This window comes from Papio anubis, chromosome 5, assembly GCF_008728515.1.
Source record: "Papio anubis isolate 15944 chromosome 5, Panubis1.0, whole genome shotgun sequence".
Classification (NCBI taxonomy): domain Eukaryota; kingdom Metazoa; phylum Chordata; class Mammalia; order Primates; family Cercopithecidae; genus Papio; species Papio anubis.
Genome location: NC_044980.1, coordinates 690852 through 713865, shown reverse-complemented (window position 1 = coordinate 713865; position 23014 = coordinate 690852). Strand labels below are relative to the sequence as shown.

At 53.4% G+C, this 23014-nt stretch overlaps 1 protein-coding gene across 8 annotated transcripts; it reads right to left on the bottom strand.

Moving 5' to 3' along the window:
* Nucleotides 1–568: 568 nt before the first annotated feature.
* Nucleotides 569–23013, bottom strand: BRD9 (bromodomain containing 9). Of its 8 annotated transcripts, none has more exons than XM_031666059.1 (15): nt 22758–23013; nt 21813–22027; nt 21323–21455; nt 19736–19796; nt 19171–19315; nt 17526–17636; nt 16765–16940; nt 14166–14298; nt 12047–12122; nt 10743–10838; nt 9295–9427; nt 6964–7075; nt 4282–4320; nt 3254–3356; nt 569–1166 (listed from the first exon to the last, which is right to left on the bottom strand). In XM_031666059.1, exons 1-15 carry the CDS (start codon nt 22807–22809, stop codon nt 1153–1155), a joined length of 1599 nt encoding a protein of 532 aa, XP_031521919.1. In that variant the 5' UTR covers nt 22810–23013; the 3' UTR covers nt 569–1152. The 8 variants fall into 8 exon arrangements, with proteins under 8 accessions (XP_031521919.1, XP_031521924.1, XP_031521925.1 ...); XM_031666064.1 differs by lacking the exon at nt 569–1166 and adding an exon at nt 1178–1604 and having other exon boundaries at nt 19736–19918; nt 22758–22914; XM_031666065.1 differs by lacking the exon at nt 569–1166 and adding an exon at nt 1178–1604 and having other exon boundaries at nt 19736–19918; nt 21813–22269; nt 22758–22871.
* Nucleotide 23014: the final 1 nt, after the last annotated feature.

Sequence of the window (23014 nt, the reverse complement as noted above, 5' to 3'; positions counted from 1 at the left end):
CAGGGACTTGCTCTGTGCAGATGACCTTGTCCAGGGACGGTCGCACCACAGCCCCAGAGCCAGACAGGAGGCCGGGGCACGCACGCACCAAGCGTCACCACATCAGGACAGGGACGCGGCCCCAAGACGACCCTCCACCTTTCACCACAAGGACCCCTGCCCACAGACCCCTCCCTTCCGAATTCCCCCAAGCCTGGCCCGCGCCGGCCATCCCCGCTGTGCCCCTCACCAGTAATTACGGCTTCCCACGCAGTTGTTGATCCACTTGCAGTGGTGGTCGAAGCCGGACACACACTTATTGCAGGAAATGCAGTGTTTGGTTTTCTTGTTCCTGGATGGATGAATCGGGGAACGGCTGTCAGGCCCCAAGTGCGCAGGCTGGGCCAGGGCCGGAGCCCCATCACCGGGAGCCAGGTGCCTCGGGGGAACCAGCCCTGTGTGGCCTGGGGAGTGGGCGTTCCGCGGGGAATGGGAGGCTGGGGGAGGGAGTTGAGGCCTGTGCGGAGGAGGAGAAGCAGGGCAGCTCTGGGCAGAGATAGCCACAGAGCAGGAGGAGCCCAATGTCTGTACCCGATTTGTATCTTGGAATTAACTAACTTGGTTTTGATTTTACAGGCACACAGGCAGAAGGAACTTGCCTTGTGTCAGATAAGACTTTAGACTCTGGACTTCTGAGTTAATGCTGGAATGAGTTAAGACTTTGGGGCACCGTTGGGAAGGCATGACTGTGTTTTGCAATGTCAGAAGCACAAGAGATTTGAGAAGAGTCAGGGGCAGAGTGATCTAGTTTGGCTCTGTATTCCCGCCCACATCTCATGTTGAATTGTAATTCCCAATGTTAGGGGAGGGTCCTGGTGGAAGGATCATGGCGATGGATTTACCCCTTGCTGTTCTCCGTTCTCACGATAGTGAGTGACTTCTCATGAGATCTGGTTGTTTAAAGCACTTCCCCCTTTGCGCTCTCTCCTGCTCTGCCATGTGAAGACACGCATGCTTCTCCTTCATCTTCCGCCATGATTGTAAGTTTCCTGATGCCTCCCAGCCAGGCCTCCCAGCCAGCCTGAGGAACTTAAAACCTCTTTTCTTCACCAATGACCAGTCTCAGGTGGTTCTTTACAACAGTGTGAGGACAGACTAACACACCACAGCACTTCAGCACCGAGCTGCTGAAAAGTAGTAATAAGGTCAAAATCTTAAAAGTGCTGAGAAAAATAGCCGCTGTGCAGAAAAGTGCTGTCACAGCAGCCTGATGCCAGGGTCCCCTGGAAGGCGAGGCCAGTCATGGCTGGCGTCTGGGGTCCCCCCCCCCGTGCTAGGGATTGTTCACAGCTCCAACGACAGGAACAGAGCGGTTTATGCTAAAGCTCACCTTCCCTCTGGGGTCTGGATTTTGGTACCTGCCTGGCAAGGGGGTGCCCTGTGACCAGACCCCAGTGACCCTGGGCACTAAGCCTCTGATGAGCTTCCCTGGTGGGCATTTCACATGTGTTCTCACAGCTCACACGTCCCATGTGCCTCTGCTGGGAGCGGATCTGGGCCTCACGCTGGATTCTCTTGGACGTCACCCACGCTCTTGCCCCTCTGCTGCTGTTGGCGCCCATCCCCTATAATAAATCATGGCCATAAGTGCCTGAACAGAGCCAGTGGAGACAGGTGGAATGTCCCCACAGGCACCCATGGATCCAGGCTCCACAAATGCCGCTGGAGGTCAGAACAGCTGGGAGGCGCTGCACAGGCAGCCTTCCAGGTGAGGGCTCAGTCTCCAGGACTGCCCCACCGGCTGATGCCAACCGAAAGCCCCAGGCTACAATCCACGCAAACCGACTAACCAGTTCCCAACACGAGCCAGACAGACCACAACTTCCTTACTTGATCTATGAATTTGCTAGAGTGACTCACAGAAGTCAGGGAAACATCTGTAAACGAAAAATAAAATGCTAAGCCCCACGGACTGAACGGACTCCCACTCTAGGCTACGGGCACTCCAAAGTCAACCCGGAACATGAGTTCAGGCCATGATGTGAAGCGGGATTGGACCTGCCTCATTATTCCCCTTTTGGAATTCAGGCACAGCTGACCAGCATTAACATGAAAACAGAAATCTTAAGGCTGACAAAGCAGACTCTGTGGTAATAAGACACCACATTCCGATCCAACTCCAGTACAGCATCACGTGCTAGATGGCAGGCCCTGAAAGAAACTGAGTATTGTAACTCAAAATATATGTCTTTGACGTAGTTTGAAATGGCCCTGCAAAGCTGTCTCTTATGGGGAAAATCTACATTCTGTAGAGAATCTCCTTCCCCTTCCAAGTCTCTTCCTGACCCAGGAGAGATTTAACTAAGAATCTGGTACCTTTCAGGGCCTGATAAGCGACATTTGCCATCTACTCTATTCTTTTTGAAGCCTGCTACCTGAAGGCTTCATCTGTGTGACAAGAACCTTGGCTTCTACAAACCCTTATCTTAAGCACGCACATTTCTTTCTGACTTCAGCTCTTCAGAGCTTAACCCTTTCAGCCAAATGCCAATGAGGAAATCTCTGAATCCACCGATGACCCAAAGTTCCTCACTTCAAGTTGTCCCACCTTTCCAAAACGAACCAATGTAACACCTGACGTGTACTGACCGATGTCCTCTGTCTCCCTAAAACACATCAAAACAAGCTGCAGCCCAGCCCTCCTGGGCAAGTGTTCTTGAGACTTCCTGGGACCATGTCACAGCCACGGTCTTCATATTTCACTCAGAAATAATCTCTCTAAATATTCTGCAGAATTTGACTCTTCTGTTGAAACACTCGGCTTATTATGCGGGGTGGCACCCAGGATACGCATCAGCCTCAGGTGGGAGCAATGCAAAGGGGGACCCGTGGGAAGGGGCTGCCGTCTTCCCAGGGCCTCCAGGCATCCAGCACTGAGGAGGCTCCCAAGGGAACCCCAGCTTTTGGGATTTCATGGAGGTGGTAGGCAACACTGATGAAATCCACAGCCACTGGGGATCGGCCAGACCCCATCCTGAGGTTACCCAGGGGCTGCAACACTACTCATCAGCTTAAAAAAGACACTTAACACTCAGGAGATTCCAAAGGTTTTAGGAGCTATGGGCCAAACACCTGGACAACCACCAAACACTGTAACAAAACATTTTCCTTGCATCCTGTCTAGTCAGGAAGGGAGAAGAGGTGGAGGCCAAGTGTTTTCTTTCTCTCTCACACTTTCACCAGGTCCCGTGGGAAAGCCCCTGCTACAACTCACCCAGAGAGCTGAGCATGGAGATATCCACAGAGACGTCGGGATACGACTTCATCGACATGAAATCCAGAACAGAGCCACTGCTGTCTCCTAGGGCATCCCCAACCTGTGGGGACAGACACGCATCAGGTGCAAATGAAACATAAAACGAAAAACGAAATGTTAGTTAATACTCGCTACTGAAATCACTCTATTTGCTAAACGTGAATCCACCCCTCAGTAAGTGACAAGAACAACAATGTTCACTGCAGCTGCTGTTCAAGGGACTGTCAGGATTGAGCTCATGACGCAAATCCACATCAAAGGAAAAACTACTCAGACCAACAATGCGAACTAATAATCCTTTACTAACTTTTTGGGGCTCAAGAAATTGGGGAGGGACATTATGCAACAGGAAGACACACGGAATTTAAGGCACTATTTTTCAGGCGCTTCACAGAGCACACCACGTTCCCTTTCCTTTCCCAGCAAGGCGTGTCCTCAGGGCTAGACTACAGCCACGCTAACACACACTCTCTCATCAGCTCCCGGCAGCCCGGCCTCTGCCCTCGGACAGATGGTAAGGGGTCTCTCCAGGTTTCCAGGGACCTCAGACCAAAGCCCATGCCTGCTGACTCCCAGAGACATACGCCTGCCAATCGGCAGGCGCAGCAGTCTGGGCTCACAGCACTGCCCTGCTAACACTGGCCCCAGAGCCCACTGTGCTTGGGACAACACCTGCTACTCACCAAGCAGGTCCCGAGCAGGCCCATCCTGCCCACCCCTTGCAAAGGTGTCCCATGAGGACAGCACCCAGCGGGGCCAACCGCTCTGAAACCACCATTTCTGAATTTGGAAGAACGTACTGCGCTTCACACCACTCACCTCAAGTCATGAAAAGAGCAGGAGAAACACCTGATCTCACTGATCAGAAACGGACTCCGTTTCTAAAGGCCATCGTACACACAGTCCTTCCCACCTCAAAGGCTGGACACAACTTTCCCTACAAGAATCCTAACGTTAGGCTTGCCCTTCCATGTTCAAAAACTCACCTTGGCTTCATCTGGAGGTTTCATGGGAACGTTTCTTCTCTGCAAAGTAAATGAGGAGAGAAACTAGTTTTTCCAGAGCGACTGTATAGAAACGGACAATTCACTGACATTACACACACGTAAAAACGGCTGGTGCACTTCTGCCAATTCTGCTCCCCAGTCACGCCATCGTCATGGATTCAGGCTGGGGGTCCTGCAAGGCTTCTTCATCACCAGCCACTGACCCAACCACAGCCAGCCCACTCCTCAGCGCCAGGCCCGTGTGCCAGGGAGAGCACTGCACGGGGTGAGACGGAGAGGACAGAGAGAGGACGCCGACGCTGTTTCAGCAGCCTCGGGTGGCTTCAAACAAAAGAAAAAAGATGTGCCTAGATCCTGTGGGCAGCTTAGGGTAAAAAGGGCCTGGTGGGTTCCACCTGGAACGTGGCCAGGTGTCTGAGACCAGCTCGAGTCCTGCAGCGGTGGATTTACCCACGAGCTTCCTGGCCCTCCTTGCTTGGCGCCCTGCAAATACACGTCTCCTTTCTACCACAACAAAACCTTGGCGTGGGTGCCTGGAATTCCTGCACCAGGCATGTGGACCCCAGCTCACCTGTAACAAGCACAGATGAAACCGTGCGGTCAAGGGACTGACCACTCCTCGGGAGCCACGAGCCAAACGTTCTCAGAGCCTGCACGGGACAGAGACTCATCCGAACTCCACCCACAGCAGAGACTACGCTGAAAAGTCAGGGCCCAAGAGCTCTCCAAAGGGCCACTCCTGAGTATTAAGGCCACACAAACCCTAGAATAAGGCTGCCCTGGACCCACCCCAGACAAGCCCGGCATGATCAGGACATCCACAAGTAACAACTGCCAAAATGATCCTCAATATTCTCTGGAAGAGGGCAAGAACCCAGATCAGCCTTGCCCAGCAGACATAACGCGAGCACACACCTCATTCTCAATGCTTTCTTTACCTTTTTTTTTTGAGACAGGGTCTTGCTCTATTGCCTGGAGTGCAGAGGTGCCTCCACCTCCCGGCCTCAAGTGATCCTCCCACCTCAGCCTCCTGAGGAGCTGATCACAGGTGCACGCCACTGTACCCAGCTCTTAAAATTCTAGCTGCCACATTAAAATTACTCTTAACATTCAATTAACTAATGCATTTTACTTAGACAAATTTATTGAAAATGTGTTTATTCCAACATGTAGGCCGTAAGAAATCGTTACTCATATTTTTACGTTTCTTTCTGTATTAGTTTTTTAAGATCTAGTTTGTAGCTCACACATCACATCTAAATTCAGACTGGCCACATTCCAATTTCCCATCGGCCATGGGAACAGTGCTTTTTTATCAGACAGCGAGGGTCTGGACTGTCCACCAGGCGCATGCACAAAGGCCCACAGCTCCAAGTGCAGCAAAGTGGCAAAGAGAAACAGAACCAGAAACGGCAGAGGTGACAGAGTCAGTGACTGAGGACTTCAAAAGCATCTGCAATTAATATGATGAACATTGCTCAAGGATGTAAGGGAAAACATACACATAACACGAGAGAAGAGAAGATACACAAAAGCAGCAAACAGAGCCCCAGCGGTGAGCAGCGAGGGGCAGCATCACCACTGAAAACTGAACTGGGATAACAGGTTCAGGTGTGGCCAGAGAACACGTTAGTGAACTTAGCCCACAGCATCAGCAACTAATCTGCACCTGCCTGGTGCAGCAGCAGTGTCTGTGCCATGTGAGATAACACGAGCTGTCCTCAGCGTGCCACAGTCCAGCAGGAGGAGGAAGAGGCAGTGGTGGAAAATGACATTTGAGTAATGGCTAAAAATCCTCCAAATATGATGAAAACTACAGACAGATCCAAGAAACAACAAATGCTAAGTCGAACACAAAGAACCTGGAAAATACAATGCTAAAAATCACTGATAAAGAAAGATAAAGGTTTAAAAGCTCCTAGAGAACCGGCCAGCACCCCGTCCTGCCTAGGGCCCAGGAGGGAGTAGCCGAGGCTCTGCGAGGGGCACGCTGCCTGCAGCATCTTCTTCCTTTTCTTTTCTTTAAACAGCCTTTTAAAGATGCAAAAGACATTCTTGGTTTGTGGCCTGTACAAAAGCAGACTGCAGGTCAGATCTGGCCTATGAGCTGCAGTTTGCCAAAAAGACACATCACATGTGGAAAACAAAGATAAGAATGACTTCAGATGCTTTTTTATAGCAAAGATGCAAGTCAAATGTATTTTACAGTAGACAGGAAAAAAGATCATCTAAAACTCCACACCCAGGGAAAGTGAAGATGAAATAAAGACTCTCAGACAAGCCAATGCTGAGGGTTCACTGTCAGTAAGCCTGAACTACATGAAGTATTCTTTTAAATTCTTCAAGATGAAGGAAAGTGACAGAGATGAGAGATGAAGATGGGAATAGAGAGTTACGAAGTGCACTGGGAGTGGTGAGCACACAGTCACGGTCTCTGGGGCACGCCCGCCCATGCAGAGCAGCACACAGTTGCTGACAAGGAGCTGGTCTCTGAAGGACGGACGCCCGCCCGTGCAGAGCAGCGCGCAGATCCTGACGAGGAGCCGGCAGCAGAGTCCCTGCGACAGCTCCTCATCCCTGAGAGCCTGGTCAGACCGCAAGCTCTTCCCACCAGCAGCACCCCAAGGGCACCTGCCCCTCCCCAGTGCGAGTGCAGCCCACCTGCTTCAGCTGGAAGAGCGTCCTGGAGTGGTCTCCACCTGTGATCTGGTCCAGGAGGTCATCCACCACTTTCTTGCTGTAGCTCCCAGCATCCTTCACAAACTCCTGCAGGCTAGAGGGGCCACAGGAGAAGCATGCTGAAAGGCAGGCTGTGTGCTCCACGCCAAGCCCTTGCTGCCTGGCCCTCGCGGCAGCCCTGATCACAGAAGCCTGCCGTGCCAGCGGAGCTCCTCAGTCCCTTGTGACCCTCCCAGAGTGGGTATTTTTGGGGGAGTGGCTGATAGTTCTCATTAGATTTTCAAAGTGGTCCATGACCCAAAAAGGTTAAAAAGATCTCGGGGGGGGGAGGGGGAGAACAGCATGAATACACACACACACAGCCTAGAAACACGCGTGCTGTGCTATCATTTGTAAAAGCACACTCCTATCTTTCCACTAGTTATGCGTTTAAATACACAAGTGGGTGTGGACGGAAGCACGGTGGCGGGCAGCGTCTGCCGGGGAGGAAGGGGCGCATGGGGCAGGGGTGGGCCGAGACTTCCAAGGCTCTCCTTTTAGCATCATCCTGACTCTTGGCCATATAAATGAAACAGCTTAAAAAGTAAAATATAACACAATTTAAAAAGTAGGCCAGGAACAAAAATGCGTAGTCTTAGAATCAAAGCAACAAGCAAGGGCCTCAGAAGGGCTCCCCAGACTCCAAAGACCTTCGCAGAGAGGAACAGGGACGGCTGCCAGTCAGAAGCTGAACCACGGTCACAGGAGGCAACAAGCAGACTCCACGTCTTTGTTAAAACACCCACAGCCCAGGCCAGGCCAAGCTCAGCACTCGCAGTGTGCTCGGGAAAAGCGCTCGGGGGCAGAGGATCTGGGTGTCTGTGCACCGAGGCTGGCGAGGGACCACACAGCCCACACCAGGCCCTAGAAGATGTGCTTCTGAGTGTTTTCCCTGCAGCCGCAAGGCAGGGGGGTCAGAATGATCTTTCTTCACAGAACATGGAACCTGACGCGTTCTAGGAGCACAAAGCCGGGGAAGGCGGGGGGTGCGCACAGCCGGGGAAGGCGGGGAGAGCGCACAGCCGGGGAAGGCAGGGGGAGCACACAGCCGGGGAAGGCGGGGGGTGCACACAGTCCGCTGATGACGCACCACATGGACAACAGATGACTGATGTCCTGAAAGAGCCAGGATCTGCGGACAGGGGAGCCAACTACGGACAGGATGGCACCAGGGGAGCTGCGGCCTTGGCCCAGGCTGGGCAGAGGCCCCACAGCAGGGGTGAGGTGAGGGCTGGCGGAAGGGCAGGCGGCGACCAACTCTTTAATTTCTGAGTTATGACGCCATCGTCTCCTACTAGAATTTCCTCTTCATTTTCCACGTTTACTTCCTTTTTTGACACAAATATCGGGGTCAGGTTTTCACTTATTTTATGAAGCGCTAACTGGATTATTTATTTTTCAAATGTATTCTGCGTTCTTGTTGGAATAAAATGAAGACCTGATGTCAAGATTCCATTTCTTAGAGGCTAGCAAAATTAAGTTGCTTTCCCTATAACAAACTGCCAAAATTTTACAAGAGTGACCCACATTTATTTTGCCACAGAAAACAAAAAATACACATGACAACATTCTATGGAAAAGCAGCTACTACATTTGTGATTTTTGTTATTATACTTTAGTCTGCCACGGCCTGAACTATGTCTCCCACTTAAAGTTTGCAAGTTGAAATCCTGACCCCAGTGCCTCCAAATGTGACTATACTTGAGGCCTTTATGGCCTTCAGAGGTAACTGCAGTGACATGAGGCCATTAGGGTGGCCCTGATCCAATGTGACCAGGGTCCTTGCACAACGGTTGGGTCTCCAGGAGAGCTGAGGACACAGGACGGCTCTGGGAAGGCACAGGGAGAAGACAACACCTATAGGCCCAGGAGAGAGGGCTCAGGAGGAACCAGTCCTGCCCACACCTTCATGGTAGACAGCAGCCCCCAGGACTGTGACCCCAGTCTTTGGCACTTTGTCACTACAGCCTGAGCTGGCACAGTCACTTAAGAAACACAATTCAAAACCATCCAGTGCGCTGAATACACCCCCAACCCCTTCACAAGCTACGTCCTGATCACCGCCTTCTTGCAATTCTGAGTTACCCAAATTTCAGGACTGGCCTGTGGCAGACCTGGGTGGGTGACGGAAAGCAACAGGAAGACCTGAGCTGCCATCTGGACGGCCGCGGGATGGCTCTTCCCCCACCCGCACACATGTGGGGCTCTGGGTCCCACACCAGGATGCAGCTCAAGCCGCACGGCAGCCAAGGGCTCCCCGGGGCCGACACTTGCCTCAGTGCACACTGCACGCCTGTCTCATCTCCGTAGGCTGAATACAGCAGCTCCATCTCGTCCGACTTCAAGTCACCAAATACTGAATTATTCTGCATCGAAAGCGCAGTAGTGGCACTGGAGAGAAAGGTGACTGGGAGGAAGAGGAGAAAGACAGCATCACTGGGCTCACTGGAAGGACTCGGTGTGCAGGCCCCATCCTGCTTCTGCAGGGGCTGAGGGACCGCCTGGCTGGCAGTCAGCACCCCAGTCTCGCCTCACTTGCTCTCCACAAAATTCTCGCTCCTGAGTGTAAGTTTTCCATGTGTTAGTAACCAGCAGGGGTGTAATTCACCCTCGTTTTACTTCTGCAGGCCAAAGACCGCAGGGAAATGAGCTCTCTGCAAAGAGGTGAGCTCCACAAGTAAAAGAGCTGCGTGGAGACGTGGGCGGAGGGCACCGTCCGTCAGTGTGGAGGATCCCAACCAACACACACCGCAGGGAGCACGCCTGCCCAGGGCCAGCTCTCTCTGCGGGGCACACGCGCCAGGTGTGCTGTGCGGAGTCCCACAGGGCGTGAAGCAGCACCCCTGGCGTCTCCCCACCAGATGCCAGCAGCACGCCCCACCCCACTGGGACCATCAACACGTCTCCGGACGCTGCCAAACGTCCCCAGGGACAGAAGTGCTGCGGTTGACAACTGTGTTAGAGGATGAGAACGAGGAGTGTGTCGAACACAACGAAAAAAGTATCAACAACCACAAGAACCCCAAAGGCAAGCGGGGAGCAGGGGCTGAGGAACGCAAGTGGTCAAGGCGAGAGGATCCTTCCCTGTGGAGGGACCGGCTCCTTTAACAGGAGACCCAGACCAGGCAGAATTCCAGCACCTGGAGCTGGAGGAAAGAACATTCCAGAAACAAGGAAGCTCTCGGGCCAAGGCCATGGTTTGGAGGGAAGAGGGAGCTGTCCCATTAGCAGATGGTGTGAGTGGCTGAAGGAGAAAGGGCCGGCAGGAACAGGGTCCGCGCAGCTGTCTGCACAGAAGGGACCCAGCAGAGGCAGAGACGTGGAGGGTGGGGCCGTACGGGAGGTCCCAGCAGCAGCGCAGCCAGGAGACAGCCGTGCAGATAGAGAACAGAACACACAGGCCAGACCCGAGGCCCAGGGGCCACACATTCTGATCCCCGAAAGGATGTTCAGTAAACGTGACAGGGACAGAAACACAAGGACGGCACAGCACTGACCAAGGCGAAGTCCAGTGATGCAACCAAGGTGCCCGCTGTGTGTGTCCCCAGCAAACCATCCAACACAAGTTTTGTTCCTGTCACTGTAACTGATCTCAATCCTACCCATGTGAAAATAGGAATCCAGGCAAGTGAGGAAACCCTGAAGCAGGAATCAGCAGTATTTGCCATCACTCCCCTAAACCCCTGCTCCAGCCGGCTCCTGGGACAGGACTATGGATTTACCTTTGTTTCTTCTCTCATCTTTGAAGCCCAGCGTGGTGAAGCCTGGGAGCAGCTTACTGGAGAGCGAGCTCAAGTCCACCGGGTGGGTCTCCTCCTCTGCAACACGGACATGGCGGGCCGTGAGCGGCAGGCGTGACCCCAACGCGGTGCCCCGTGCAGTGCCACGAGCCCTTTCTTCCACATCACAGTGGATTTGATTGGTGGGAGTGGAGGGATTTTAGAATGATCACCTGAAAATGAATTTGCAAAAGCCAACTACCATTCTCAAAACTAACTGCATTTCAATTTCATTTATCACCCCAAAGTCAACACAATAAAAAATATTGCATCTTAGGCCACCACACCAGCAATACTTTGAGAACATTTTCAAATAGATCACTCAACAACTCCAAGAAGAAATCTTGTCCTATGTGCTCTAACAGCGAAATGGTGGCGTGTGCAACCGGAACGCATGAATCTGACAGCACGTCTGCCACGCTCAAGTCACCATCCACACACCACTCCTGGCATCAGAGCAGGAGTTCCTCAGTTCCCAACCGGTACCTCGGTCTCAACACTCTCTTAAGCTAAATATGGATCAACAGTCTATCCTCTTTATGAAAATAAGCTGGAGATTAAATAGATCAGCCAGTTTATATTCTTCACACACTGGCATGTTGGAGTGGGTGAAAGACCCACCAGCAGGCATGCGGGTGAGAGTGAGGGAAGCGGAAAATCTAAAGGCAACCCTTGCCGGGCTGCGTGTTCCTCGTGTGAGCCTGTGCGTGGTTTCAAACTCAAGTGCGTCACACTTTTATTCAAAGGACAAGCCTCTTCATTACTTCCAGGCCAAGAAAGCGCCCCTGACGGGCTGGACAGGCCTAGTGCGCGCCATCCTTCAACACTGTCCTGGACATAATCATCTAACAGCTCTTTTTTCCTAAGACTGCTTTCCAGATTCAAGCAGCAAGGTGGGCCGGCACTCTGGTCTTTAATGAAGACAAAGCTCGGGGTGTGAACCCTTCCTGATGCTAGTGAGGTTCGGCCTTAAAGGCCTCTCGCCAGCTTTTCAGGAATGAGGCTCGAGTCCCCCTGCTCCCAAGGAGCCCTGACCGAGGTCTGACCAGCACCCCAGCCCTGCGAGACGGCCGTCCACGCCTCTACTCGGAGAACGTGTCACATCGGGGTGTGCGCAGGGACGGGAAGCCGGGCAGCTTCTCATGCTGCCCCCTGGCCAATGGCTCGGCTTTTCATCACAGAACATGAATGGAGGCCCGAAAAACAGTGTACAGACAGCAGAAAGCCAGCCCCGAGCAGGCACCCACCATCAGCGTCCGGCTCGGCCGTGTTGACCACGCTGTAGAGCAGGCTCCCGTCCCCGTTCCTCTTCAGATAGCCCATCTGGAAGGAAGCACTGCCTGAGCGTCTGTCCCTCAGGGGCAGCGCAGCTCAAATGAAACGAAGGCCAGCAAGCAGGGCTTAATGGGGGTAAAACCAAGTGTGTCCAAGAACAAACACCAGAGGGCCCCACACGGTATTCCCTGGAATTTGACTCACCGGCAACAGCAGAGTACACACAGGCACGAGGAGAACTCTTAGGCTCCCCATGGCCCTGCTAAAGGGGGAACAGCTGAAACAAAAACCTTCACCCACAAGCATTTAAAATTGTTCAGGAGCCTTGACAAATGGAATGGTCGGCAGGTCAGCATGGCACTGCCCTGACGGCAGGCAGCTCCGGCTCTCAAGCATGTGCGGTACTGGTTTTCATTTAAAAACCCGCCACCCCCAACCCTAGGTCTGTGTACAGGCCATCAGGAGGATCCAGGCAGAGGAGGCACTGGTGTGTGCAGATGTGGGGGTCAAGGGGGAAGACAGCTGTCACGCAGGGGTTGGCTGGGCTCCAGTGCAAGGGTCATGTCCATGCTGTGGGCAGGGCAGCCACCTGGCCTGAAAGGAGCCAGATGTTTGTGTGGGGGCAGCTTTCCACCGCCGATCCAGGCAAAGTATCAGAGCCCACAGGGTGGCCAGGGCCCTGGGGGAGAGGTGGAAGATCAGGTACAATGGGACACAGATTTGATACACAGATTAGGGAGTCAGGTCCTCAGGGTACAGATACAAAACTGAAAGGGAAGAAGTGGGGTGGACCCACAGTGCAGGATGGAACTGGAAGTTTCACTGTAAAAAGTTTTCAACACATGTAAACACAGGTGCCAACAGAATCCGTCTGCACAGTGTTCACATATGTGGTGCAGACACGTGCACAGGCATTTCCCAGCTCTATCTGCAGAGAGGGCTTCACCCAGCACCCAGGTCTTGGCTTCTAAACAAGGCTCTCTAGTAAAGAAACCAGGGCTCCTTGGAGAATGTGGCAATTCCAGGGCTGAAGCACAGAGTGCAGAACAAGGCTGTCCAAAAGAACTACAGTGCAAGCCACGCAGACCACAATCTCCAACAGGCAAGCCATGCAAACAATTTCCCAACATGAGCCACACAAACCATAACTTCCCAACACACGAGCCACGCAGACTGCAACCTCCCGACACACGAGCCACGCATACCACAACCTCCTGACACATGAGCCACACAGACCACAACCTCCCAACACGCGAGCCACGCAGACCACAACCTCCCAGCAAACGAGCCACGCAGACCACTGCAACTTCCCAGCAGGTGCAGGCAAACAGAAGCAGACGCCTCTGAAATGCCCCCACTTCAGCATTCTTTACATCCCATCCTATGTGCATTTTGAAGACTCACTATGAAAAAAAACCATAGTTCAAGTTAACGTTTTCTACGGACTACATGTTGAAACAAAACGTTGGATATAGAGGTGAAATAAAACCTGCCGGGATTAATGTCACCTGCATTGTTCTACTTCTCTTATCAGGGCTAGTAGGAAGCCTGAGACTGCAGACAGCCTGTGCTGTTTCCATTGGAGACACTGGGTCTAGAACGTCTCCTGCCAGAAAGGAGAGTGCAGTCAGCTGAGTGGGCTCCACCACCACACAGACCATCTGTGGCAGGAGCCACGGGAACAGGGTCGGTGGCCTATCATGGACCATCTGTGGATCCAACACCAGTCCCCGCTGGAATAACATGAGGCGGTGACTCACGTCAACACCCAGTGACAGAGACATAGAAGTCAGCATTCACTCCAAGAGAAAGGATGAGCCTGCAGCAGGGCCTCCATCAAGGAAATGAGGTCAGTGACCACGAGGCCTCCATGATGCGTGAAACACCAGCGGCGGCCCTGCCAGAGGCACCCGGACCCCGACTGAAGAGACCAGCCTTGCGTGTGTCTGACCCAGGCCTCCCGTCGGGGCCCCACGCTGACCTCTGGATCCCGGTGGCTGTGCTGGATCACACAGCACCAACCCAGAGGGAGAGGCACACGGAGAGTCAGGGGCCACGCAGCACCCTCTCTCGGTGGCCAGAGAGCACTACCTTGCCGCCTGGGAGGAACCGGTTGATCCTGTCCCGAGCCTCGTCAGCCGCGTGCTCCACCAGCGCCAGCACGTGCTCCTCTGCGGTACTGTCCGTCAAGCTGCAGGCGTTCCCTTCAGGCTCAAACATGCAGCTGTGAGGTGGGGACAACCAAGTCACCTGGAGGCAGCGCCCCACTGCGCACCTGCGCCCCACGCACTGGCACCTAACCCAGCCTCTGTGACCCTGCCCTCAGACACAGAGCTGGCAGAGCGTACCTATCTCCTTTCAGGTCTCAAAGCATCCCTTTCACCCTAACCAAGCAACAAAATAAGACACTTGTATTAAAATACAGAGTAAGTGTAAGCCAACTACACAGACTCCCTGTTTTCCAACGCGGTGAAAACTCAGTTAAAGTGCAGTCACTTTAACAACAAAAGCAACAAAATAACAGATGCACGCACTGGTTAGTCCTTAAAGCCCTCATCAGAAAAGCGACTGGAAAAGCGCACGTGACTAAGTGACTACGCAGGGCTCACAGCAAGGCCTGCAGAATGGGCGGGGCCGCTCGCCTGAAGTCTGATGCTGCTGGGCTGGGTGGACAGCAGCCCCCTCTGCTGTGGCCACACAAGGACGTCAGCAAGTGGCCCCAGGTTCCACCTGAAGCAGTTCTCAAACAGCTGAGGGGCGCAGGCTGCAGCACCCAAGGAGTGTGGAAGGTTCTAGAAGCAAGCGAGTAGGCTCCTTTCCACCCTGGGCACTTGCCTGGGTGTGGGTCTGAATGGCCTAGGGACAGGTGCAGACCGAGGGCAAGCCCTGCCCATGACAGCGGCCCTGGCCTTGCCTGACCTACAGCGCCAACCTGGCAACCCGACACAGGAGTCAGAGTCCCATGAGCTCCGCGGGAGGGCTCCACTCAGGCAGCTGCGTGAGCCCATCGCCGACGCACACTCTGCGACACCAGGTGAAGGGAAGGGCCGGAGCTCGGCACGCTCTGCCGACTGCAGACTGACAGCTGGGGATCCATCTAACCGGCCTGGATGCCACAGGCAAGGGTGGGGCCACAGCACCAGAAATACCCAAACTCAACCTGGGGCGGGTCCGCCAGCACACGACCCCCCACGGCCAAGCATGCTGGCCGACACCAGCTTCAATTCCCCCTCAATGCTCAGCCACCACGAGGCGGCAAAGGGCGGCCACGAATCCCTAACCCTGAAGGCCAGCAGCGCACTCGAGTTGGGGGCTGAGGTCGGACACAGCCACCAGCCAACCACGCAGCGAGTGTTCGCATGGCAGCAGGGTGGGAAACACACTGCACGTGGGGAGACCACCTGAGGAGACTGTTAGCCGTTGCCAGGCAACACGCTCTGGCCGCAGAGCACCCTCCGTCTCCTCAGCCAAGGCTGCAGGACCTGAGGGGCTGGTCTCAAGACAGCTCTCCCTTTTGACTGTTGGAGGGAGCTGCTCAGAGCAGAAGCACCGAGCCCAGCACTGCTGCTGCCCCACCTGTTAAATCCACGCGAGTCCCACATACACTGTCAGAAGGAAACAAACAACGGAGGGCCATGACCATCAGAATGGCCTCAAGGACATTCAGCACCAACTCCAGACGGTCCCTGACTTTCCACAAGACGGCACAAAAGCAGTACGCTTCAATAGAAACCATCCTTCACACCTGATCTGTCCCAGGCTGGCAACAGGCCACCGTCCTCTCAGGACACTGGGAAGTCAGCGAGCCACAGCGCTGTCAGGCACACGGCCATGAGGGCGGATGTCCCGAGACCGCACTCCCTGAGGCCTGCATTCAGCAAGTGACATGTGACGAAGCAGGCTCTGTGCCAGGCGCCTCTGCCCACTGCAGGCTATGGTAAGTGCTCTCGGAGCCTCTAAGGACCCTGGAGATACTCTAGCTTTCTTTGGTCCTATCAGGCGGCCACCTCAGGCAGGTGGAGGAGCATCTACAGGAATGACATGCGACAGACTTTGACAGATCTCAATGCTCAGCCACTGTGAGACAGAGAGGCCCCATGAAAACCACTGTGGGGTTTAGAGAAAAAGGAAGAAGGTTCCCTGATGGACCACTCAAGTCAGCTGCTCCCTGTGGGAGGGAGCAGAGCTACAGGGAGCTGCGGCCTGCAGTCCTCACCTGCTCCACTCCAGCATCCACACAGACACGGAAGTGAGCGGTTCTAGGGTGGGCGTCTGCCCCGTGGCAAGAAAGAAGCCCCCTGCCAATGCTGGCTGCCCAAAGTGGGCCTGCTTGTGCGGCACAGTCTGGGACAAGGGCAGAGCCTTGGCTGCCAGCTGGTGGTGTGCAGGAGAGGGAGGGGCCGATGATCTTAACAAACGGCGTGTGGAGAAAGAGACCACCAGTCAGTAGCAGACAGGGGCAGCGGTGAGAGGACGGGCCAGGGTACCACACCTGGGTCAGAGTGCATGTGGCTGGTGGGCAGGAGGGGCCGTCTGACCACACTCCTCCTGCTAGAATAAGCCCCTCCAAGGATGTCTAAGTGACATGACATCCGTTCTCCCACTCACTCTCTCTCCCCAACAAAGCACCTGCTTTCCTGGTTGTGGTGCTCAACTCCAAAAGCAAACGTGGTTTCCACACAGCCTTTACCTGATCACTTCTCTACTCGGCTTTTTGGATTTCTTGGCAGTTTCTACTTGTACGGGTACAACTTCAGGGACAGGTTCCTCAACAGCTGTATCCTCATTGCCCAGAAGAGCTGCCTGCTGAGAAAAATCCATGTCCTGCATAAACGACATGCTGCGCTTCAAAGCTAACAGCCGCTCCTAGAATCAGAAAGGACAGAGCAGCAGGGATTTACCTCTCCCTCACAGCCAGGGCGCCGTGACGATGGGATGGGATGGGGATGGTCACAGCCTCACCTGGCCTAAGAGCTAACTTTCGACGCGGAGCAGAGGGAGGTGGTTGCGGGGGCTGGACCCACTGCCAGAGTGCGGCAGGCACCGCACCTCCCCTTTACCTTCACCTACGTGGGACGCATGCAGCCTGGCTCACGGCACAGATCTGGGAAGCCACTCAGGATGGCCAAGGAAGACAAGGATGTCCCATCTGGATTCAGTGAGGTAGCCACGCAAAACAAGCCCGCAATGCTGGCTGCCATCCAGCAAGACTGACACCCAGGCTTAAGAACAAGAGATGCGGAACTTTCCACCAACCCTAAATGAGACGTCACAACTAGGTCATGAGCAGAGAGGGCGGCCGGGGACATCTACCCTAAAGCAAAGGGGGCAACACCATGAGGGTGACGGGTGGATGGAGCATGTGTTCACTGTGAGGCTCCCCTCGGGCACAAGCGACGGGGGGCAGAGCCCCTGCTTTCCATAGCTCGCTGCTGCCACTGAGTTTCTTACTTTGCTCATCATCTTAAAGCCTGCGTGAAGTATCTTCTTCGCCAACTTGTAGTACACGGTATCTGGCCTATTGTATGTCATTGCATTATCACACATCAGTTTGAAATCTGCCTGAAAAGAACACAGGAAAGACTTACCAAGTTTGAAATGCCACAGACAACAGTAAAGCCCTAGATGACTGTCAAGAGACCAAAAGGAAAAAGCTACAATTGAGTAGGAAACAATTCAACTGGGCTCTCTGTTCTAAAAATAATGTTTAAGAACTCAGAGAAATTTTCTTAGTTGCACGTCGGTCTTGCATGAAAAATGTTACAATGAAGAGTTGGCCAAGCCTGTAACTTCTAAGCATCACATACAAACGCCGTGCGAGGAAAAAGGAGCATTTACTGCGCTTCCTGCATTTCTCCAGAACAGAAATAGGAACAAGAAGCAACAATCTGATTCTTTCAAGTCAAAGTCGAGGGATAAAGGCAAGCACGGGGCACAGTGATATCCTCTATCTCTAGAATTTCTCCACAGAATAGAATTTAAAATTCTGTCACCAAATAGTTCCCTCAAACTATCAGAAAAAGACTTTGCCCCTCAAAAGGAGAGCCTTATTTCGTAATTTATGGTAAAAATATGGAAACATCAGTATTTTATTATCATAATCAGTTTCCTCAGCACAGGCCTCTCACAGGTGAGTACCAACGTCAGGCTGGAGCATGGCCCTAGAGGCCGGCCTCCCTAACTGAGAATGTGCCATCTGGACCCTCCCCAAGCCCCAGTTCTGGAGCCAGCGGCCCCAGGGCCTGGCCTGAGGCCAGGGAGCCCACCGCAAGACTCTACTGCGGACACTCCATGGAGTGAGTGCTGCTCCCCTTCTCACTTTGTTGCTAGGAATGGCCAGACTGGGGCCCAGAGCAGGGAATACCGAGGGCTTTAGCGCATGGAGTGCTCTGAACATCCGCCCTCAGGCGCTGCCTGATCCTCTCATCAAGTTTCCTTTTCTCCCACTCTCCTTTAAGTCTGTTCTGTTGTGTTTCTGGGAGTCAGCAAAACCCTTCAGTAAATGTAAAATAAATGAAAATAGAAAAGTCAAGCTTTCCCAAGCGGAATGGAACCTAAGAGAGAAACCTAATGCCTTTCTAAACTACACTAATGCCAATTTATCAAGCATCTATTTTACTTTCTTCCCCTGGGTTGCAAAAACAATGCGCAGTTGCTGATTCTCATAGCCAGTAGCAAGAAACAGAGTTAAGAGCAAAGTACTCAGGAGACAAAAAAACTTACCATGCTAAAAAGACTACCTGCTCAATTAGTATAAGACAAAATCAAGAATTAAAAATAAGCATGTTTTAAAAAATGTGTAGTCTCAAACCGTGCCACACCGGACACCTCATTGCTTGAAACATGTCCTATTTACGCCAGTGCAGTAACATAGAAAAGAAACAGCATGCAACCTGGCCTAGTTTCTAGACCAAAGCACAAAGAAAATGTTTATGACCAATCATTTCCTTAATGCTGTGTCTGTAAATAACACCCAAACACAGAAACACCTGTCAAAGCTCAAAAACTAGAAATGACCTAAGTTGAATGAAGTCTTCACGAGACATAAATACACAGAACTATGCCACAATTACTTCGGGCAATGAAAGTAACTTACCTTAAATTCCGTAACTGATTTGTATTCATTAGCTACAATTTTGTCTTTCATGGTGCCAAAATCCATGGGATGTTTTATTATCATTGAATATCCGGGAGCAATTGCATCCGTGACAGGAAAAGCAAAAAATCCATGGGGATCCTTTCTGAAAGCAAAGATATCTTAAAGTGGAAAAATCTAGATTTCTAAATGATACAAAATCTTCTACAATCCAAAAATTGGATACAAGTGACCGAATTTTGTTTCTTAAAAATAAAAAAATTACCAGGGTCTTTTAATTTATTGTGATAGGTATTTCACACATAATAAAAATTTCCCCCAAAGCATCCTGGCGGCTCAGTGTCCCAGCTCTAGCCTTGACTTCCCTCACCCTATTCTGACTTCAGAGTGAGCCACTACCGAGTCCATGAGCTCCTCCTGCCCACCCCGAAGTGGAGTGGGAGTCACCAAGAGAAGGTGCAGGGTCTGTTTCACAGCTGACAGGGCTGGGGTGGGGAACAAGGCCTCAGAAAAGATGACACCACACACCCCCAGACACATGCTCTTCAGAAACGCCCAGGTTTACCTCTGGAGCTGGCGGAGGAAGTGTTCCAGGAGTTGCTGAATAGGTGTGCTCTCATTTTCGGCTGACAATTTAAGGAAAAAAAAAAATTGAATACAAAGACTTTGGTATCCCTTCATTAGAGAGCTCCAAGTTCACAGTATCTGTCTGTATGGTGTCTCACAGCATTTTAAGCTCCAGCAAGAACTAGGGATATAAAGATACACCCAACTCAGCCTTGGCTCCCACAGAGCTCAGCTGGGTGGGAAAGGGCACCCCCCTCCCCGCAGCAGAAGTCATAAAAACCCCTTATAATAACCGGTAGCCCTGACATCAACAATGTGCGGTGATCACTTATCAATGTTTTCGGCTCATACCACTACTCTAGACAAGGAATGAAGGACAGAACAAAGGCTCTGGACATAAGGGTTGATCCTATATTCACCGATTATTATTTCACTTGAGATCCCTTAAAATTCAACAAAAAGTAAATAAATAAATGGCTGGTGTGGTGGTGCATGCCTGTAGTCCCAAGAGGCTGAGGTGGGAGGATCGCTTGAGCCCAGGGTTATCTGAGCCCAGGAGTGAATCACGACACTGCACTCCAGCCTAGGGGACACAGCAAGACCATGTTTCAAAAATAAATTAAAAAAAGAAAGTGCCTGAAGAGCCAAATGACCACAGAAGCTCAGAAGACCACTAGCTTTCCAGAACTTTCCTTCAGTGGAGTCAGCAGGGCTCAGATGGTTTCTGATGGCCTGAATGATTGCAGCACTAGCCTCCTCACTCCCTGATGTCCCATGTCCCAAAGCCCAGCTGTCTAAGTTTCCCTATAATCCAGGAACCACTAGATGCTGAGAGGTGCCGGGAAGAGACACCCCTTGTCTCAAGTACAAACGCCTCATCACTGTGAGTTGTGCACAGGAAGGCTGGGGACAAGGAGAACCCAGAGGGCAAGTCCTTGTCAGCTGGAAATTCCAGCCCAAAGCCATCCTTGGCAGACGGTGCCCATGACAGAAATTCTACTGAAGGCCTTCAGCTTCCTTTGTCTCAGCCTATGGTCACTTTCAGCAACTTCAGACCCATCATTTGGGGTTTCAGGTCCCCTCTTCCCAAGAGGAATTACCTGCGTTTTCACTGACATGCATCTCTCTCACCAGTCTGACCCATGTGGGGCTACTCTTCTGATGCTGTTCTCTTTGGGTGCTAAGTGCAGACAAAACCAAACTTATAGACCCAGGGCTGGCAAACTTTTTACATAAGGGCCAGACAAAAAATAGTCCAGGCTTTGTGGGTCACATATGATTGCTCTCTGCAGATATGCCTTTTTTTTTTTAACGAACCCTTGAAAAACATATAAACCATCCTTAGGTAACAGTAAGTTACAAGACAAACCTTAACGGCACCAGTGGTAACTGGCCAAGCCTTGCTCTAGACATTCAGAGACACTGGAGGAAACCTCAGATCCAGAGGACACCCGGGATGAGGCCCTGGAAATACCAGCTCTCCTCCCTCCCATGCTTCTCCCCAAAGCAAGAGGACACGGTGCCGACCCTCATTTACAACGACGAGCTGTGAATACCAGGAGAGTCTCTAAAAGTCCACCCTTGCCTGGCTGTGTCCGGCACGCTCGGACTGGCCGATCTGGGGGCGGCTCCACCTCCACCTTCTTCCCAGGATCAAAGTCGTCAGCCTCTCCCTCCGTGTCACAGTGCTCCCTCTCTCGCTTCCGCTTCTTCTCTTCCTGGGCGGCAGAGTCAAGGGAGTGAGAAGGGCACGAGTAGGTGGGATCCAGACACGTCTGCCCAATCCCCTCGCAGTTCTCAGGGGAGGGACAGAGCTAAGGGAAACCCCCTCCGAGACCCTCCTCAAGCCGGGCTCCCTCCTCACGGAGACCCTCGCAGGGTCCGCTGAGGAACAGCACACCCAGGATCCTGGAACTGAGTCTGCTGGCCTCAGCGGTTTGCGTTTTGCTACCAACGGAACACCCCTCCCCTCCTCCAGCCACGCAGGCGCACTCTGCCTGGGTCCTGCGACCCGGCTCCCCATGGGGTCCTCGTGGGGGGCGTCCGGGCCAACGCCGCTGCCGCTGCTCCTTTACCTTTCGCTTCCTCCTTTCCTCATCGTCCAGATGTTTCTCCTTCTCGGATTTCTTCTTCTTCTTCTTTTTCTTTTCTTTGTGCCTCTCTCGCTCATGGTCTGACCTGTCATCATAGTAACTGGAGTCGTGGCCGGACCCTGAGAGTTCCGTCACTTCACTTCCTCCGACTTTGAGGACTAGCTTCAGGGGCTTCTCCAGGGGCTTGTCGGCATAATCTGCACAGACACAGACCGAGTTCCACCCGCGTGCTCAGGTGCAAACGCCACGCAGCCAGGTGAGACATGAAGGTGCTAAGAGGTAAAGGCCGCCCTGAGGAGCACAGCGGGGCTGCCAACCACCAGGAAAGACGGAAGGGAAGACCACAGTGGCGGCATGTCACTGCCTCCTTGTTCTCCCTTCCCCTCCACAGGGAGCTTCAGGTCCCTTTCAAGTCACGGTGTCCTCACCAGAGGAGGCCCTGTGGGATGTTCACATCACTCGTTCAAGAAGATGGATTAAGAGGGAACTGGAACCCCGGAGCCCGATCTCCCTCCTAGAAACCCCCAGCACTTCGGTTCACCCTCGCCTGACTTCCTGCAGGCGCCCGTGCTGCCCGCTGACACCCACGGAGCTGCTGCGGGAGTAAGGGAGAGGGAGGGAAAGGCGGGAGAAAGGGCAGCCTAGCTTCTCCCTTAGCTCCACACAAAAGCCAGCACAGACGCTTCCCTGGTCTCCAGGACCGGGGTGAGTGGGCTTGCAGCCTCGAGCCCAGAACCCTCTACCAGGACCCCTCGCGCGTGCCCGGTTCCCTGCCCGAAATCTCAGGACCACCTCCCGCGTGCCCGGAACCCCTCCCCGGTGGCCGGGACCTCGCCCGGTGCCCAGGACCCCAGTCCGCGTGCCCGGAACTCCTCCCCCGAGCCCGGGACCCCGCCCGCCGCGCGTCACAAAGCGCCGCCGCCTCACCCTCGTAGGACGAGCGCCACTCGGCCTTGTGCTTCTTGTGCTTCTTGCCCATAGCAGCGCCGGCGGCAGGCCCGGAGCGGGGGCCGGGAGCAGCGGGAACCGGGCCGGACAGAAGCCGCCACCGCCCCCTGGCCCTGGTTGGCAGCCCGCGCTCACTGCGCCGAGGTTGCCGAGCCCGCGGAGCCGCGCCGGAAGCAGGGCGGGGCGGGGCCGCGGCAGGAAGTGGCCCTACCGGGCCCGAGCGCTTCCGGGTCAGG